Source organism: Stegodyphus dumicola, chromosome 5, assembly GCF_044657685.1.
Source record: "Stegodyphus dumicola isolate Sdum_Otavi_A_Nest chromosome 5, ASM4465768v1".
Classification (NCBI taxonomy): domain Eukaryota; kingdom Metazoa; phylum Arthropoda; class Arachnida; order Araneae; family Eresidae; genus Stegodyphus; species Stegodyphus dumicola.
In genome coordinates this window covers 39953722-39975465 of record NC_140772.1, presented here as the reverse complement: position 1 = coordinate 39975465, position 21744 = coordinate 39953722, and the positions used below count along the sequence as shown (strand labels likewise).

At 32.3% G+C, this 21744-nt stretch overlaps 1 protein-coding gene across 2 annotated transcripts in view; it reads left to right on the top strand.

Annotated features, from left to right (window-relative positions):
- The window catches only part of LOC118191883 (uncharacterized), a 166033-nt gene that overhangs the window by 136359 nt on the left and 7930 nt on the right, over positions 1–21744 (top strand). For both annotated transcript variants that reach the window (XM_085816605.1, XM_035362738.2), the window contains 2 exons: positions 10115–10415; positions 14001–17104. In XM_085816605.1, coding sequence (XP_085672731.1) covers positions 10115–10415; positions 14001–17104 — 3405 coding nt within the window. The remainder of the gene's footprint in view (positions 1–10114; positions 10416–14000; positions 17105–21744) is intronic.

Below are 21744 nucleotides of genomic sequence, written 5' to 3'. Positions count from 1 at the left end.
GTTATTGCAATATCATAAGGCACTGATTAGGAAGTAAATATTATTTTTTCATTCTTTTACATCAGTAATACTTTTTTCATTAAAAACTTTAGCAGTGAAAGCCAAAACAGATTTATCATTGGCGCCTCTGATGCAAGGTCACACAAAAATAAACTTGATTTAGCAAATTTCTAAAACATTAAAATCAAAAATAGTAAATTACAGTAACATATATTATTAAATTATTTTAATTACACATAAAAAATTGTCTGAATTAAATTAAGAATCACTGACTAAGCTTGTACAGCATTTTAAAACATATTTTATGTTGATACATTGGAAATAAATTGACAGCAATCGCAGTTAAATGAAAGAGCTGGAAATACAGTCTACATGATGTATAAATGCAGTCAAAATTATTCGTTAAATACCTAAATTGATGCTTACCTTCTTCAAAATGAATATAAATACGATATATTAATGTTACTTTAAGGGAAACATAATATAATGCATAATTTCAATCATATTATCCAATGTTTACTTTTTTTTTTTTTTTTTACATTAGAGGCCGACTGACAGATTTGACGACAATATAATACGGTCAAAAAATTACATACGATTTTAAACCATGAATCCCGCATTAAAATTTAAATAAAAAGTGCACTTCGTAGTTATAATCACGCACAAAATTGAAATCAAATGTATAATATAATTATTTAAACTTTGTCCTTTCGCGATAATAACAATAAAGAAAATCACATCAGCATCTACTTATCGCCGTCGGTATCTGTGTATTGACCATACACATTCTGATATTCATTTTGTACATATAAAATCAGTTTGTCATTAATTAGCAATACTTAAATGATAATACACATTTCGCTGAAACATGAACACTTATTTTTTTAACAATTATGAAAACATACGAAGCTGAACTTACTTCAAAAGCGCACGGTCTTGCGATCGGAATCTATTCCAATGGACAAGAATTAATTACCCATTTTCTTTGTATTTCTTCATTTCTCGGGAAATAGAACATACTAAAGTTATTTCTGGAACGATATGAATAATTTGATGCAGTGCATCCACGCATATTTCTCTGAATTAGGTAGCAATCCATCAACACAAATGTAAACAACACAACGCTAAATCAATGTCCACTAGCAACAAGTGCACTTTTACTTTGGATACAACACAGATGATGTGTCGGCTGTCCTTGCTAGGATCCTTATACACCCTATACTTTGATATAAGTTGATGCTCACTCAGCAGATCTAAAGCATTTTCTTTAGCACACTTGATTTCTGTCCTCGTGAAAGCACAAACAACACAGCCGCCATATTGATTCGATCGTTTTTCGCCGAGGAATGATGGGTTCCAAGTGATCGCTATGAGAACGAGCGATCGCGAGCTCAGAGTGATCGTTGCGTTTCAATTGAATACCAAAACAGCAAAATCAGTCGCAACTGATGACGTATGACGACTAACGATCACTAAATGTTTCAATTGAATGAGGCCTTAGATCAATGTGTACATGGACAAAGTTAAGGCAGTGCACAATGCCCAGTTTGTGCAGTTCGTTTTAATAGGTCGATGTGTACATGGACACAGAGTTTGTGTATGTCTTTGACTTCTTATTTTGGTTTTGTGTAGCGGCCACCTTGAAATTGGTGCCGATCCTCTCAGGTGACGATCTTGATATAAAAAAAAGAAACGATTCGCCAAGGGTTACAGTAGAGTAAATTTTTACCAAAGATGTTGTACCATAATCACCATTTCAGTGGTTTAAACACTAGTGGAGCAGTATGCAGAGATGAAGATTTGAGTTTTGTTTACACAGCATGATGGTTTAGGCACTCCAGCCATTACAGTGAACAAAATTATAATAAACATAGCCACAATAATTGCCTATAAATATTGATGTATAACACTGCATTAACTAATATATTTCTTATGCTAGTATATACAGAATCCTTAATCGAAGGGAAAATCAGAAGACTGTGCATGCATTTTCCTTATGGATTTGACCATACAAATCTCAGTCTTACGGGACATGCCACACTATGCAGATAGACAGTAAAAAGTGCTTGCGTTGTTTTTATTTGTTAGAGGTATGAAATAAATATACTTCTAGATTTTAATTTTTTCTTTTCTTGTTTTACATTTGGATTACCTATCAAAAAGTAAGGAATTTTGATATTATTACAATATCGGAGTTAAAATAACAATTATTGGACATGTTAAAGTAATGAAAATTTTAAATTAGGTTAAAAAGTAACCCTTAATGTGGCATATTTTTGAATTAAACTCTATCAACATTAAAAACAACAAAACGTCCCTCTTTATTAAGGACTTTAATTAACTAATTTTAAATACGGAGCTATGAATGAATTTTTTCCCTTGCATGTTATAATAACTGAAACAAAATTACTCTGATACAGTCAAAATTCCTAAATGCAAGTACATAAAATTTACTTTAGCAATTTAAAGAGATGAGACACACTGAACACATGAATAAATTTCTATCAAAGAATAATTTATTAAATTTGGCCCGTTCCATAGTAAACTTTAACCATTAGATTACATTATTACACCATGTTATCAGTTTGAAAAGCAAGTCATATGCCAGATCTTGGATGTACAAAATAATATACAGATTATTAAAAAATGATGTATACCAATGTTTATAGATATGATTAAATGTAACAGAAAATTTACTGTCACAACCACATTTTTAAGTGAAATGTATTATTTTAACATTTTACAATATTTAAGGTATGGCATTAAATGCAACATTATGTGCCTGGACATAAGTTAGTAAATTAAAAAAAAAATAATAATAATCAAAGAATGAATGTCATGAAAATTTTCAAAAACAAGCAGAATTTAATTTAGAAGACCTTTAAACACTTATGATAAATAAATTTGAGAATTCTTCACCCAAAATTAAATTATAATTAACTAAAACCAGTTTGACTGACCTTCTACAAAATCCTTCAGCTGCAATTTTTTCTAGCTTGAAAACCAAATTCTTCTCCACATGGTAATAACATCTTAACCAGTTGAAATTCCTGCAAAAAGTTTGATAACACAGTAATAGAATTAATAGAATAGAAAAATTAACGCAAAAGTATAGAACATCATTTAAACTTAACATTATTACAAATTTTGGTGCTTTCTGACTATCTGCAAAGCTGTGAAAATTGGCAAAATGGTTAGTTTACGGTTCATATCTACTGCTATACTAAATATATATATTGGGTCAATATTCACATATTTTTTCATCCAATGGAATACTATTCAGAAATAAAGATTAAATATAAAACATGTAAATACATGTGTGTGGTATGCATATTCATAGTTTGCTATTATTGTGTGCATACTCTTGCTGTTTTAGCATAAGTTGCAGCTGTGAGGGCAGATGATAAGAAAGTATCAGAATTTTTCATGTATAAGAAAAGATTGCCCTGAAAATAGTATCTCAATTGTTTAGCACTGACATTTACATAGCGCATTAGAAATATATAGTAATATATGTATAATAAAAAGATAATTGCATATTATTAATTCATTTTTTTAAATGCCAAACTTTAACAATTCTTTCACATATAATTAAAGAGAATTCTTTCACATGAACATCTAAAATCCATTCTTAACTAAAGAATAAATAATAAAACCATGTAAATTTCTTATCAAGCCCATCATTTCCAAAATGTCTACTTCTGAAAGTTCCCAGCATTTCTCAGTATATTATCAAATTTCTAAACTAAGCATCAATGATCGTCATGTTTGCTAATGTGGCAATATCTTTCACACTTCTTTGTTACCACAAGTAACAAGTAGGCTTCAATAAATCTTTAACTGTTACATGCTACTTTTGTCTAAAATTTGTACAAATAATAAAATTAAATGAGCTCTTTATAATATACTCAAAGAAATAATTTTGTATGAAAATTTGTATGTTATATATTGGCCTGATTAATGATTCAGGAAATAATTCGGGTTTTCAAAGTGCTTCCAATAATTCAAATTTCAGCTTGTGTCAAAATAAAATCTATAACGCAAAGATTTCCTTATGAACAATGCATTTTAACATTATTCAATCACTGGCAATCACACAGTACTGATTGCTTCAATAAACATTACTGTAACTGTGTTATTTAAAAAACTGTAATGTTTTAATTATTTCCTTAATTAAAACATTACAGTCTTTTCCTCCTTCTAACACCAAAAGAAAACCCAGATAAGAAATATAAAAATATCAGTAAAAATAAATTATATTATTGAATGACACTTTATATTAATTACACTTATGCATATATTATTTTATTATAAATTATTTCAAAATCAAAGAAGAGAAGGAGGAGAAACTTTAATATTGTCATTTCTAAAATAATATAAACATTAATCATTTAGCACAATTTGTTATTTCAGGCAAAAAGAATTCACTTTTCTGGATAGCATTTATATTTCCATCTCACTTTCAATGAAACATTAAGAAAAATGCATATAATTTAAACACCAGTTTATTTTATTTATCAGACAGATTATGTCAACTCGAAAAAAACCTATCAGTAAAATTCGGTAGTAATAATTCTGAATGTTAGGCAACTTGCAAGATTCAACAAAAATGATCAATACTTTTACTATAATGACAATACTACAGTAACATGAACATAAAATTAAACTGCATATAACTATAAAATAAGCCAGCATATAATAATGGTGCATTGGTTTCTAAAACAATGGGCTTGATGAAAAAATACATGTATTATGGTAGCTATTCATATTCTTCAGCTTTCCTAATATTCTCATGTTCACTTTACATAACTAAAGTATCTAAAATACAATAAAAATGCAAACAATATTTATGAGAAAATGATAAAAGCATTCATAAGCATTTGATTGAATGACCATATTTTGTCTTCCTGCAAGTCGAATCTTAAAATGATATGCAGTTTGAAAAATGCTTAATCCTTTTATAAAATATTCAAAAAAGATTAAAAAAAGGTACTGTTCTGTTATCAGGGTTCAGAAATGTATTTATGTATGCTTGTATATTTGTATGTTTGTGTGTCTACATATACACATCTATGCACATACTTACGAACACAGGTTCATACATTTCCGATTCTGGTCCCAATAACAGAACAGTACCCCCAAAAAAACTTGAATTACAAACTAGATTAAGATAATGTTTCAACCATACATATTTTGGACAAAACAATGCAAACTCTTATTTTTATACAATTGTTCAAACTATTTAACATAAATTTAATGCTGCAATAAAATAATAAGCAATCTGATCACACATATTATTTTGAAACTGAATGCATAAACTAGACTAAAAAAAATTCAGTCGTAAACATTTGGATAGCAGGGCAAATTAGATATTTGAAAAGACAGCCAGCCATTGAGATACACGTAATTCACGACAGAATGGTAACAATTCATAAAGCTGTGAAACATTTAACTGTCAAAATGACATAAATTCGAAAAGCAAAAAAAGTAAACATACAAGTATTGCAATTGAACTTACCTTTCATGCAACAAAAAATATCCATACAAGTTAACCTCATGGCGCAGCCATTTTGGATTTCGTTTCAAACAAGGCCAAATCAGACAGATGTTTACGGATTTGCGGAAGAATACTAGGAACTAGTAGTTTGCCGGATACAATGTGAAATGACGCGAAAGAATATAGTTCTGTAGAACTTCCTACATTATTCCGTAATAAACAGTACTATTTCCTAATTTTTTCTGTATCTAATTAATTAATTAATAGGGAAATAGTTAAATAACGCCGAATTCATTTTTAATGAAATGTAAAATTTTGCATGTATGGGACGACCACCTTCCATCCAATGTTTCTGAGAATATAAACAAAATTTGGAATCTGAGAGTATCAGTAAATAAATATATAGAATATCGCCTCTCAAACGACCACTTCTGAAAGTGACCAATAGTTCTGAGATTATAAATAAATATTGATATTAAGCATTATTTCTATAAGACGACCATCTCTATATAAGACCAAAGTTTCTAGAATCTTGGATAGTCATCAGAGATGTATCTTTACTGCGAAATTATCGCACGACTGTAATTCAATATCAATAACAGATCGCGCGATTGAAAAACATTATATAGTTCTGCAAAATAGTTCTGCACGCTAGGCCGGTATTTCAGAGGTCCGTGATTCGATTCACGGAGAAGGCGGTTGCTAATTTTTCATCTCTACGGCTTCCCAAAAAAATCCTAATGTCTCTACAGTGGCGCCCGAACTAAAAAGGTGTTGGATGAGGTATATCCACACCCAGGATTTAGTGATTGGATCCTCTTAAAAAAAAAGTCGGCCTTTAAAAAGAGAAGTAATATAAGGTATTTCTCCCGCTTTCCTAGCGTGTCTTCGGCCCACCAGCGGCCGAGCGGTAAAGTCGCTGAACCCTGGTAGTGCGATCCGAGGTTCGAATCCCGCGAACGGGCTGGCTGCATGGGTGTTTTCGTGGTTTTCCCCGAGCCACTTTCCCTTAGAAAGTCTTCCACGAAGACATCCCTCCCCTTAGGCAGATAGCCCTAGTGTGCTTTGCCATAATTAAATACACCACCACCACACCTAGCGGGTCTTCGTGGTGTAGTGGTTCTGCACACTGGGCCGGTATTCCAGAGGTCCGTCCTTCGATTCCTGGCGAAGGCAGTTGCTAATTTTTCATGTTTCCTGCTTCCAAAAAAATACCTAATGTCTCTATACCCAAATTAAAAAAAAAAAAAAATCGTTTCCGTAATTAAATATATATATATCTAATTTTACCTATATTTGTAGTAGGGTTTGTAATCTGTAAGTAATTATACATGTAATTTATACATTTTTATAAAAAAAATATGTTATTTAGAATTTTGCAAATATTCTAGAAAATGCTAATCCATTGAAAAAAATCTTTTCCATAACTAAATAAATTTTTAAAAACGTCAGAAAAAATAGCAGTTAAATTAATAACAAAATAACAAGAATAAATCATCAATCATATCAATATTTTTAATGTACAGCATTTAGAAACAACTTAGTAAAATACATATGAAAAATAAAATAATGTGCAAGTTTCAGATGTGCAATGTCAAAAAATTAAAACTGGTAAATTTGAGAACAAATATCCTCAAAATGTTTGACAACGAAAGTACGCCGGACAATGCAGAATGAATGTCCTCAGGATGTGAAATTGGTGAACTCCTCAGGACATCTGAGAATCAACATCTTCAGGACATCCTGTCATATCCCGGGACATAGCGACTTAAATAAGACATCCTCACGATGTTAAATTACGATCTCCTCAGGACATCTGAGAATCAACCTCCTTAGGACATCCTAAGTATGTCCCGGGATATTGCGACTTAAATAGGACATCCTGAGGATGTTTTGTGCTATGGGGGCATGTACTTTGAATAAGACTTATTTGTATTATAAAGCTTTATATCAATGAAAAATGTATTTTTATTAATAAATTTTTATAATGAATAATAAATTGATTTTGCCGCTCATTTGCCAATGCATATTCGGCCATCCACTCTCCATAAACCCCCAGATCATCACAGACCCCTTCAAAATTTCATAGAACCTAAGGGGTCCATACCAGCCCTGTTGGTTACTTCTATGCTAGATTTTTAAAGTTTTTTGCATGGATCCAGAAGTTACGTTAAAAATCTGTGAAAAAATGCAGAAACAGTTTAGTTATGCGTATTGAAAGACAGGTGTCTCTTAAAAAGATCTTTAATAATCATACAACTTTACACTGTAATAATACGTATCTGCTCTGGAGAGCTTTACTTAATCTACATTGCGAGGTCTAGACAGGTGAATGATATTTTGTACCTCCTTAACGTAGCATACACAAATAAACTAAGAACAACAAACATATAAAAGTGATTATTAAAATATTTTTGTTATTTTATCTTGAAGAGAATAACAAAACTTAAATTCGTTACTTGCAGCCTCGTAACACCACAAGAGCTAAATGTTTACAATTTAGAATCGTAAAAGTTAAGTACTCGGCTCCCGTACTAATACACCCTCTCGTATATCTACAAGAGAAAAATTAACTAACTCATCAGCCATCAGAACTCCAGCAAGAAGCAAACAAAATCACGGTCCTCCGGATTTAAATTTCCATAATTCTTTTCTTTTTTATAAACTTAGGATCTGACACCTTACTTAAACTCACTTAAATTTCATTTTCTCGAGAATAGCTGAAACATCATAAGTTCAGGAAAAACTCATAAGAAATAACGTGTTAGTTAAAATAAACCTTAAAATCTTAACTACGAATTCATAACTAGAATCTGTTTATTAAAAGCTACTTATGGCTAAGTAAGTGTTAAGTTTTCTAGTATGTCGCAAAGGGAGCATGGTGAAATAAGCATTGATGTATGGGAAAAGAAGTATTAAAATATTTAATTTGGAATACAACATTTATTTCTTTTCCCAAATATATAATCATGAAACGTACCTTTAAAAAGCCGCTGAATAGTGGTAGTTGGTTCCGGGTTAGAGTTCCGGTGATTGAGCTAGCTACATAGGCGTTTTTGTGGTTTTTCCTATGTGTAACGGGATATGAGCCAGTGTCCCTTAAAATGACTTCCACGTGGCATCACTCCCTGTCCACGTAGTACCTAATGGTGGGGCACGTAATAAAATTTTTTAAAAAAATTAATACATTATCATTATCTTTAGAGAAGATTGAAATCTAGTTTTCGTGTTCATATTTTAGTCTAAAAAGCTAATGCAAATTTAATCTAAATAGCTACAAGATTCTTATTAGTTTAAGAAATAATCCCGAAAAGTTAGATACACAACATCAAATGAGATACTTAATCAGTTTTTTTTTCAAAACAGCATCGCCAAATGGTAGAGAAAATTAATACTTGCTATAAAATTATTCAATCCTAATTTAACATGAAAACTTCTTTCATTTGTTTAATAAAGGAAAGTTTGCATTATTTAATACTTAGTTGGATACTTTTCATGAAATCGCTTACGCCTGAGGTTTGGAACAAATATTTCCTGCAAATATAGTGCCAAAAATTTCTTTTTAACCAGGATGCGAAATTCTCATAGTGAAAATATTGGCTTTATTGCAAATGAAATGGTAGTTGAATAATATCAAATTTCTACAGGTAATGGAGTAAAGCAAGCGCTGGGTTTAGGCACATTTTTTCTATCATGTGACAGTATCATACATGGGTGATGCAACTGCAGTGTATGTTTCTTTCAGCGAGTATTAAACATTGAATACAACCCACATCAAGCTAAACATTGAATCAGTAAGACTGCTTCAAACTCAAAAATACTACAGCGACTGCAATAAGAAAATATCAATAATGCATTTGATACAGCAACAACTACTGATAAATCCGTTCTCCACTGATTTGCAAAATTTCGCTGAGAAGATTTGAAGCCACATATTCTACGACAGTCGTATATGTTTGTTGTAGTGGTTAGAAGTGAAAAAGGCTTCAAGGACTTCCAAATGCTCTTTTCCATCCAAATGTTTACTACACAGTGGTCTTTTGCTGCTATTACCTCTCTACTCATTTTTTCGACGAGGTGAAATGATAAAGGAGCTTGTACAGATATGCTGCAAATGCGTAATAAATTGCATCTTAAACAATCTGCACTTGTAAATCAATCAGCACTTTTGCTTTTTCTGCAAACTCTCCTGACATTTTCCGAACAGATTACTATTTTTCCCACCAACCCATTATGTGTTCAAGAAGTACTTTGCCAGCATCGCATCGGTTTACTGAGCAGTGCAAGATTTCATCACTTCCAAAGCCACTGATTTTTAAAAATGTAAATGAAATTTTGGCAGCAATCTATTGATGCTGCTGAAGATTACTTTGATGAAAGAGGTATTATTCTTCCTTTTATTCCTTTCTTTTTCAAGCATCCTTTGAATTGTGCATTTCATTTGCAACAATCCATTAACAGAACTTAATTTCGACTGTTAAAAAACATGACAACACTTTTCTGAGACACTGATATGCTTTTGTGAAGCTTTCTCTCGTTTTAAATTAAATTGTTCTTATTTTTAAATTGGAAGGCTTTTCTTTCTTTTTACTGAAGTGAATATTTTTTGCTTTCTAGCCATCGGACTAGTGGCATCGAGTCTCCTAGCGAATTATCAGATTCGCCATGTCAGACCGTTCCATGCAGTCCTCAGAAAACCCAAGCCTTTGTAAAATCTTCCTCCTTCGCCAGAGACTCATCTGACGACGTTCAGATTACGTCATCTGCAAGCCAAGGAATTGAGGCACATCGGGGTATAGCTGATGATGAAGTAGAACACACTTTAGACCGTCTTAAAGAAGATCTGGAGGAGCATCGTGTTATTCAAAATGATATTGTTAGGGCAGCTGAAAGGGAGCCATTGTTCATTCGTCAGGAAGTAAGTTTTATTTGCTTTGTTTTATTCTTATGCATGTACACAAATGTAACATATTATTTTCCTAAGACACAAATTTTTCTTTTACTTTTTAAGTACGTAGAGGATTCGAAAAATGCGTCGAAACTATCATTTGCTTTATTGCAATGGTTTCTAAGAAAGTACTGAACCAACCCGGTTCGACGTTTAATATTAATAAGAATGATGTATCTATGTAAATGTTAAATCGCATTGAATAAATTTAAAACTAGTGGTCAACAATTTTAATGGGTATATAATTTCAGTTACATGTAAGCTAGAATCGTAAACATCAGCTTAGAATTAATTTAACAAATTTCCTTAATCAGAATTCTCTGACTAGCTGCTTTAAGAAATCTCCTCCAAAATGCTAACAGTAGTTTAAACATAAAAGCACTTCTGGTATTCTATAAATGGCATTTTAAAAATGTCATTATCTGCATTCATCTTCTTTTTCAATATTTTACAATTTATCAGTTGGTATTCCACTGTGTGAATTATCTGTTTACACATATGTGTCATGAAGTAAATAACAAATCTCAATAATATACTGTAAAATGCAACTCAATAATATTTTGACAATAATAGTAACAATGAAATAAGATTTGTGCAAGTAAAAAAAACCTAGTTATTATTAATAATAAGCATGTCTTTTAGTGAACGTGAATAGTTCTGTATAATAATCGCATTTACCGGCATTTATTTTTGGCAATGATGTTTGGTCAGTGTCGTTTAGTAAGCATAATAGATTGAAATTCCAAACTCTAGCGCAATTTTAATGTTATGTGATGTGAAGTGCATGAAAGTACATACATTAGCATCTTTGTTCGCAATGAAATTTGGTTACTGTAACAAAAGGTTTTCTTAATAATGATTACTGCTATTCATAAGATACATTCATTATAAAACAAATTACATTATTTCACAAACCCCTTAAATGGCAAAAAAAATGCAAATAAATTACCTTACAAATTATTACATTAATACAGCATTATTAAATTTTTAACAAATCATTTAAAGAAAGAACTTCTGTGGTATTTGAGTTACCAAAAGGTTTTCACTCTTTACATTTTCAGCGATTTGAGTTCATTATACAATTCCAGTATTAAAATTCTTGACAGTCTAAATTAGAAAACTTAACGAGCATATTCTTTTAGATTTATTTTCATATCTGAAACTTTGTAAGGTATTTCTCTCGCCGCCTTGGCATGCCTTTGTGGCGTGGTGGTCTGCCCGCTGGGCGCGTATTTCAGAGGTCCGCGGTTCTATTCTCGGCGAAGGAGTTGCACATTTTTCATCTTGCTTGCTTCCAAAAATACTCAATGTCTCTACAACTTCAGTGATTAGGCTTCCTTGCTGACAGTAAAACCCTTCCTTATGTAGAGATGGTTTAAACTGCTATGTTTTATATCTAGTTTACGTAAGTTTTTATTTTCATTCGAAACTATAAAAGCTATAATATTTCGACTACCAGCATTACCCCTCTTTACGTCTGGTAATCTTCTCCGAATGGTTTCTCATACAGTAGCAGTTGAAAATTTTTTAACTTGGAAAGCCGTGACATTTTTTCCGTCTTATTTAGTGACTGATTAGCAAAGCGTCGATCGTTTTAAATATTTTCTGTTACTTCTTCGAGTGAAAAAGCTTCCTTGATTTCTTTACAGTTTTGCTTTGCAACATTAACAAACCTTTTTGCTTTTCTTCAGGGATGTATTAACTATTAAGCAATATAAGCTTAGAGCATTAAGGGAAGGGGGTTCCACAAAAATGTCCGTAGGTTTTCAGAAAAGGTGGTACCAAAAATTTTTCTATTGCATGTTTTACCATTGAATTCATGATGGAGTTAAACCTAAAGAGAAGAAATGAAGAAAAAACAGGCGTAAACATATGCGGGGCACCAAAATCTTTTAAGTGCTTATGGTGGCCTCCAAAAGCCTTAATCCAGCTCTGTCTTTTTCTTTACAGCATCGTTCTTTTCAATTGCAGAATTATGTCGTTCCCCTTACATATGCCCAACAATTTTATTTCTGTTTTTGATTAGACCTGCAACAATTATTACTTCCAAGTCTTGTCTCGAACCATTTACTTCCTTATTTTCGTCATTCATTGCAGCTTCATTCATCCTCGGTTAAAATTACTGTATGAAATTGGACGTTATTAGAATGATTTCCGAATACATCGGTATATTCTCCACTTTTCATCTCTTACAAAGTGTTGAATGGCAAGTAGTTTCTTAAACCTACCTTTACCTTTACACCTAAAAGCTTCATATGGACTGCATCTCTAGAGTGATGTGCTCCATGTTTCGTAAACTGCTTTTATTCATTGCGACTACTTCGCTGTATTGTTTTTCAAGCCAAGAGCGTAATATGTTTTCAATGTCTTTGTTTGCTCTTTCAATTGAGCCTTGTGATTGACTACGTCGTTTTATCTCCTCCACGCCAGACTATTGCCATTCGGCCAAATGTAAGATTGACAATATGCAATCTTTCAGTTTTAATCCAAAAATTCAGCTATTTGAAAGCCGAATGTTGCCACTGCCTCAAAAAGAATACTTGTGTTTTCCAGGCATCAACATGTTGTCATTCGTCAAATATATTTAACTTTCAGATTTAATCTTTCTGTTACTAAGTGGCAAACCAAGTGACTGAAAAAGAAATAAACGCAGTTCTTAAAAATATTTTTCTACTTCTTAATGTGACTGCTTTAAATAAAAATGCACTTAAATCATGAGATGTCTAATTACAAATATTAATTTCTTTATGAAATGACAAAATTGGACTCATTTAAATTAAATCATTATATACATTTTTTATGATATCTCTTTTAGGCAGATGGCCGCTCGAGCGGCTAGTTTTCAAAGATGGTAGTATAATGAATAAAAAAAAGTATGGGAACCCTTAACACTCTATCTGAAATTCTAAAGATATGCTGTTTTAAAATATTTTGTGATTTTGCTCTTGAATTTTATGTCTCGTAAATGCGAAAAAAGCGATGCTCAATAATAAAACTAAAAAGACAAGAATTGGGTAACAGGAGTCAGTCCAAGAGCAGACTGGTGAAGAGAGATAAAAGAAGAGAGATGCTCAGAGAGAGTATAAAAACCTTAACAAATCCTCTGGTGCGATGTTAAGATATGTTCCTTTCAGATTTTCTTTCTTTTTTATTCTTTTAAATGCATAAGAAATATCCTTTTGAACTTGTATGTATGGGAACCCTTAACACTCTATCTGAAATGTGTATACATGAAGAAAATTCTTCCTCCGATAAATATTCTTACGAATAATACTTTTTTTAACTTTAAATTCCCATGTGTTGTGTAACTAATTGAAAATAAAGTATCAAAAAATAATTAAATGTATTTATTGCTTATCTTGAATACTGTTTGGCTTCATATTAAATTATACTTTTGAAGTGTTCCATGTTTATGTACTTATGGCCAGCTTCCATTAATATGCCTTAATCAATATCTTAATTGTTTATATTACCTCTCTAATGAACTCTGATTCTCTGTTCTCTCTACTAAAAATGATTTTTTGTACCTTTGTAAATATTGCAATTATATTTCAGGCTAAAGAAACGAGTAGTCTATCTGCGGAAAATGAAAGCGATTTGTCAGTTGAAAAACTGGTCTTTGATGACAACATCGGTACAACTAACGGAACTGTTGAACATTTTCCTTCAACCAAAGAAATAGTTGCCACTAAAGCCCAGATTGCAGTTCAAAATGAAATTCTGGTCTCTACAAGTACCGTAGAAGCAAAAGATTTGACGGTCACCGCAGAGCAGGGGGCCTCAACACATCGTTCTGTAAGTCCCGCTAGCATTAATTCCGTTGAAGATTACTCTCCGGATGAGAGGCTAATGCTCGAAAAGTGCATTCTAGCTGGTTTGCCTCAGGGAGATCAGAGCCAAGGTGCTCGACAGAAAACCCCACAACTCACTTACCAGTTGCTTCGCGACACCATTGAAAGGCACCCCAAAGCTTGCAGCTACGAGAGCGAGCGAGGAATGCTGCTTCGAAATCTGGAAGTGAAAGATAAGGAATACGAGAGCTTTTCAGAAAACGAAGAAAAAGGAAAAGAAGACGAACGCAAAGCTGAGAAAAATAGATTATTTAGAATACCTGAGTCACCTGTTGATAAAAAATCTCAGGATTTAGATGCGAGTAAGAAACACTACTTTCCAATAGAGAAAACTGAATCAGTTATTGAAAATGTTGGTTCTATTACGTATAAAAAAATACCAATTGACCAGAAAGGCAATAGGAGGTTCGAGAAGCATCAGAATTATCACGAAAAACCCAAATCAGCTAATGTTAAGCCACAGACAGTACCAGAACCAGTCTCTCAGCTCAGTTTCTTAATGAATAATAAAAAAACTATTTCATTTGATGAGAACAGAATAAGCAGTAATCAAATTTCTAACAACATTGAACATGATAACAAATTGAGGTCAGAGATGAAAGTAGACATGGGGGAATCCGTTGGAAAGAACAAAATGGCCATTATCTCAACGAACAGTTCTTTGTATAATCAAGATTCTACTTCTCTTGGCAATGAAAGCCAACAACTTATTGTAAAAGAACCAAAAGAAGACACTGTTTTAGCTAAAGTAGGTCTTTTAAAAGAATGCAATGAAAAATTCAATAAAGAGTCTGAGGCTGTGTCTTCAGACATAATAGAAAAAAATACAAATGAACTGTTTGAAAAAGATATTGATTGTTGCGAAAAGAAAGACGCTAAAGATTCTGAAGACATTATGCTGACCTCTAGTATACTCTGCGAAGCTAAAGAAATAGCTGAAGCATTGCTTGGTGCGAGAGTTGACAGCACAGAAGATATGACAGTGAGCACCCTCAGTTGTCTTTCCGACATTGACAATGCTAGACCTCCATCCGTTATGGGAGATTTAGGTTCACTTAGCATGACTAATAGTTCTGTTTCGGAAGAGAATCTGAAGGCTGCAGTTTCTCGAGAGTGCCAAAAAATTCTAGGTAGAAGTTACGGCAAACAGATTTCCTCATCAAAGAAATCTCTTTTACGAGAATTACAAATTGGGCGCCTCAATTCAAATGATAGCTCAAAGGGATCTAATGAATCTCCAGAAAATCTAAGTATGAAAAGCAGTTCTACTTCTGATTTATTAGGCAATGTTAATCCTCCTTCCATTTTAGATGATATCTCTTTTACAGCAAGTACGGGTAGCTTGAATGGTATTGATGGCAGTGATTCTGAATGCGATCCGGTGCCACCGGTTATAGGCCCTTACTCATCTAATCAAGATAGTATGTCAGAACGTATGCACGATGCAGCAGCTATGGCTCAACTGTATGCTAAAGAATTGTCTAATATTACCGGGAATAATGTTAAAGATTCTAACTGCATTGACGCTTTATCTAAGATAAAAATGCCAACTGTAGTTCAAGACATCATGGAGGTTGCAGATATAACAGAAATTGGCTGTGATACAATAGGATCTGATACAGAATTAGAAGATGAACTTCCATGCGATGATGAGGAAACTGGTTCTGAAACTCTCCAAGCACCTAACCCGTCTTCCTTGTCGAAAGACGATCCAGGTGATGGAAGTACAGAAAATTTAACTCTCACATTAACTGAAGAACAACCAAGAATAGATATGTCACCGTACCTCGAATTCAAGAAAGAGAATGGGTGCTTCATGACTTCAGATGAATTCAGAGCACTGCAGGAAAATGCTGATATGATTCTGAACACTTTGAGAGAAGTTGAAATCTCAGATGAAGATACAGGTGGCATTTCAAATGGTGACATGTTGGAAGATGAAACTATGTCTTTAGTATCCAATGAATCAGACGAAGAATTCCTGTCACCTGATGGAACTGTAAATCAACATGTTTCCAAACACTCCCCTAGAAGTGATTTTATATTGTCTCCCACATATAACGGTATGGTCAGCTTACCCCAAAGTTCTACTAATGCTCCTTCTCGGTTGACAAACAGAAAAAAATCTTTGCCTCAGCTTTCCACCAAAAATAAATCACTTTCTAATGGACTTCCACAAACTGGTAATCAAAATCTTAAAAATAGATACTCATATCCAGATTCTTGTGCAAACATAAAACAAGATGACACAGCTGAAGAATTTACTGGTTATTCAGAAAGTATAAGAAAATTGCCTGTTTCCCAAAAATTCAATCAAGTGTATAACAATGAAAATAGTGTTTCTAAAATTAAAGCTCCTACTGCAACTACAAAAATCCCTGCAAATATCAATATTGCAACAAATTACTCTCAGGTACGTAACCAAGACTATTCTTTAGAAACTTCTGAAGATGGTGGCTTCGATAGTCGCACATTTACTAGAAAGAAATCAACAATACCGAAGGATATGATACCATCTGTCCAGCCTACCTCTGCCCAAGGCCCCACAATGAGAAGCCCTTCTGCAAATAATCCTCCATTTTATCCGGGTAGCTCAGAGAATATTTCTAGCTCCAGATCTGACCTTCATAAAGGAGTTTCTAGTAAAATTGCCTCTGTATGGAAAAATTCCGGTAAAACACGCTCAAAGAGTGCTGGAGATTCTAATCGGAATGCAAAATTGAGGTTAGAAAAAACATCATCTGCTGGAAGCAATTCATTTACATCTTCAAGAGACGATGACAAAAATAGTCCAAAGCAAGTTCAAAGGTAAAGTTATCCTGATTTTTATCGTAATTTACTGTAATATTGAATGCTAAGAAAACAAAACTTGTTAATGCAACGCAACTTTTCTAGCGTTAATTCACCGTGTAGCTGTATGCTTCAGTGAAACAAAATTTGTGAAATGTTATTTACTAAAAGAAATATCTCTTCAAAGGAATTTAAATTTATCTATCTATCTATCTGTATATCTATATAGCTCTTTGACAGTGAAAATTCCTTTTTTCCTTTTCTTAATTTCTTCCTCGTTACGACACGACAATTAGCCAGAAATTAATTAAATTTCATTCACTAGTATTTTCAAAAATTTTAACAGACGGTTTCACTCAAATAAGAACTCCATAACATACGTCCCTCAAGCATTCCTAGTCACTCCGTCTCCCATAAATTACTTCACACAAGTCTCCTCACCGACTGATACAATTCAAAGCCCCGCTGCGGATAAAGAATTTCGGAAACACAACCCTTCTGAGTTAGACGCGAAGACAACACTTTGCCAACTTTCCACTAGAAAGAACGTAAGTTAATTAATGTTTTTTCTGGCCTTTTATATCTTCATGTACATTCCCTTTTCTTATTATATATATTTTAAATTTCAATTTTTATTTTTCATTTTTTGATTTGTTTTTGCAAAGATTGCATTATATTTCTTATATTTCGTAATTTTCTAATGTTTATTTCAATTACTTTGAGTTCTATTTCCTAATGCCAATTTCCAATGTTTAATTTTTACAAGTAGTTTGAACTAAAATGCATAAACAGGAGGGTGTCAAGGGAGACGATTACTCGAGTAATTTATCAATTTTATTGCAGAAATTGCTTTTCACTCAAAACTGAATTAGCGAAAATGCTTAATAGGAATGAGTTCTTTGGTGCTCTGCATTGGTTCTTGATCGCTTTAATTCACGGAAATATTTGGCGTAGCTTGAATTGCCGGTTTGGCATCACCTTATTGCTTGAGTAAAGGACGAAACACCTTCGTATTTATTTCTTAATTATTGTTCATTGAACGGGAGTTGGTTTGTTCCCCTTGAAAAGTCAACTAATTTCCGATCAATCGCAATGATTACTTGCTTTTAATTTAATTACTTGCTTTTAATTTATTTCTTTTTACAATTGAAATTTTGTTATTCATGATTTAATTCAAGTCCCCGCTAAACATTTTGAACAATTTACATTCAAGTTACTTTAAAACATTTTTCGAAATTGAACTTACTAAGTATGGATTCACTCTTTTAAGATAATTCTACTAAAACTAATCTTAGGAGATAATATAATGAATATTATTTAATAAATAAATTATTATTAACTTACTTTGCAGCAATTGCGCAAGCAGTAGAATAACTCGATTTCGCGCTAAGTGAATTTAAGATCATACAACTTATATATATATATATATATATCTTTGTTTATTTATGCTTTCTTAAAACATGTACTGTTATTCTGTATCATTTACGTCAGCTATAAAAATACAGTTTTTGCTTTAGCAGTAAGTATAAAAGATTCAGTGCATGGCTGTAACAGTATAGGTCAGTTTTTCAATAATAACGGAAAAATTTCAAAATGAACAAAATAATGGTCTTTAAAGTAATAAAGAGTAGCCTTCTTCTTCAGTTTGGGTGTATAAAACTACAAGTTTTATCAATTACTGTCACAGTTATACCAAACATAGGGAATCAAACCCAAACATTGAAAGTATGCGAGTCTTTTAACTCTCTTTAACAAATCTTATTATAGTCTAATACTCGTGTGCTCTGATTTATAACCCGCGGTTTCATGTAGTATCTCTTGTTCAGAGTAGCAGAGAGTGATAGAGTTGCCGTATGTTTCGTAGTTCTGAAAGCGATAAAACAAAAATTCTTAACATAGCCAAAATATAATCGTTAAACCCGCCCACTAATGTCTTGCCATGCATCTACGCAATTATTTGGGATTTATTTTAATAAGCATGGTGACTAGAAATTTTTATACCCCAAAGTGATGAAGTAAAGAATAATTGACTGTTATAACAACTCTTTTTCTCTTTAAAATTCTGTTTACTACAATAACACCCATAAAACTTCATGCTATTTTTTGTTACGAGTATATGGAAACTACTGATGCGCACATGACTAATTCTTACTTTTGCCATCCTTTGAAATAGTATATTATAGTGCATAGTATAAAATCTGCAATTCTCACTCATCTTTTGTAGATTAGACTTAAAATGCTAAGAAAACTTTACTTTCTTTTCCGATACTAAGAGAATATGCTGTTTTATATGACTTTATTTAGTAGTGCTCGAGTAAAGTGTAATGAATTGTTGCACACAGAATAATTTATTATTACATTATTTAATGTGGGGGATGTTTTACTTGCATAATTTGTCTTCATTAAACTTAATCTTAACTATATACGTTATATAAATATCTCCTTTTTTTTAATATCCGTCATTTCGTATATCCGCGGAATGTCTTGGAACTTATCACCTTTGGATACTGGAGTTGTACTATGTTCGTAAAATTCCCAAAATGTATTAATGCTCAACTACTAAAAAAGACCATGAACTCAAATCCTTTACTAGATTGGTTTGGCTGCATGAAATTTTTATCATTTTCGCTATACATAACGTAAATGCGAGCGAATTTATCTTGGAAGGCTGTCGAAGAAGGTATGCCTTACTTGAAGCAGATTTTATTTAATACTTCGCTGTAATTAATTTACTAATTATCCAAATTTGGTCTGGTGCAATCCACATGGTTTCATACTCTTTTGCATCAAAAACTATGTTACTAAATTATAGCTTGATGATGAACGTAAAAATGAAAATCTGTCGATGTCTCGCTACCCTAGCGTTTTCTGGTAAAGATTGGTAGTACTAAAAACAAGATCTCTTGCTTCCATTTACTCTAATAGTCTTAACCTTAGAGATGCAGAAGTAAATTCTGAGGTAGAGAAGTAAAGGTAAAAGTAATTAAATGAAAACTGAAACTATTAAATTCAGTTGATGTCAATAACTTTTCGAAGGTCATATACATTTAAGAGTCTTAAGCCATAGTGTGTTGTATAAAAGATTTAGCTATAATCTTTTTCGTCGATTTAAAGTTTATTCACGGAAAAGACAGGCTTAGTTTAAGCCATAAGTCTGAATAAAATATATTAGGACATTTCTCCCTTTCTAACATAAATTATTTCCTGCCATTATTTTTACGAGATCTCTTACTAAATGAACGAGTTTATCTCTTCGTGTTATATCTCAATAATAAACATGAGGCAAAGTATGTGCTATTTGCTGAATTTTGAAGATCAAAGCTGATATTTGAATACTAAGGAAAAAATTAACCTTGTGACTATTATGCAAATACTATATTGAACAATACCTCCAGTGTGAGAACGTAAAATATCGAGAAAACTATGGTGATTTTTTTTAAATCAAAAAATATTTTTTCATTTAAAACACTTTTTTCTCTTTATACTATCACCCGAAATGTTATTGGATCCAAGAAAGCCAAGATAATTCTTGATCAATATGCTTTTATATTTATAGGTTAGGAAATTCATTAACAGTTATATTATAAGGTATTTCTCCTACTTTCCTAGCGTGCCTTCGTGGTGTAGTGGTTCGATTCCCAGCAGAAGTCCGTGGTTCGATTCCCAGCGAAGGCGTTGCTAATTTTTCAATCTCTCTGGCTTTTTCCAATTAACCTAATGTCTCTACAGTGGCGCCCGAACTAAACGGGTGTTGGATGAGGTTTTCCCAAACCTAGAATTTGGCGATTGGGTCCCCTAAAAATCCCAGTCGCCCTTTAAAAGGGGAAGTTTATAAGGTATTTCTCCCTCCTTCCTAGTGTTCCTTCATGGTGTAGTGGTTTTGCTCGCTGGGCCGGTATTCCAGAGATCCGTGGTTCGATTCCCAGCGAAGGCGTTGCAAATTTTTTATCTTCTGCTTCCAAAAATTACCTAATGTCTCTACAATATAACTAATGTGACAAATATAACAATTATAGCAGTACCATTATATTCAGCAATTTCATCTGCTAGTTTTGTGCTCCAGGTTAAAAATTTTTATTTTAAAACTTTGATTCTGTGTAAGTATAGAAATTTATAATACTCTAACTTATAAATCCTAAAAATACATTGTCATAGTTTACCAGTTTTGTAAGTATAAAAATGTTGACTTTAATCTCTTTAAAATTAATCTTTTAAATTTAATCATGCAAATTTAATCTTTTTCCTGAATATTGCACAAGTACTTAAATATTCAGATAAACAGATATACAATATATTAGAATTTCCTCCATCAGTAGTATCATATTTTGTTACTCATTTATTTGATGTATTTTTCATCTAACTTTATTTTTAAATTTTTACTATTTTATGTAATTTATTTAGTTTTTTATAAATTTGTGTATTTGATTTGTATTTTTTTACTCATGTTTTGTATAATTTATTGTGTGTATTTTTTCTTTTATTGTTATTTTATTTTTATTATTTTCGTAGTTGGTTTGATTATAATAGAACTACAGTCACTCAAAAGAGTATTTGGACGCAATACAAGTTCAATATTTTATCGTAATACGTAACTTAAATATACAAATGTAACAAAAAAGGAAGTATATCACATTTTGATAAATGCAAATCATAGTACT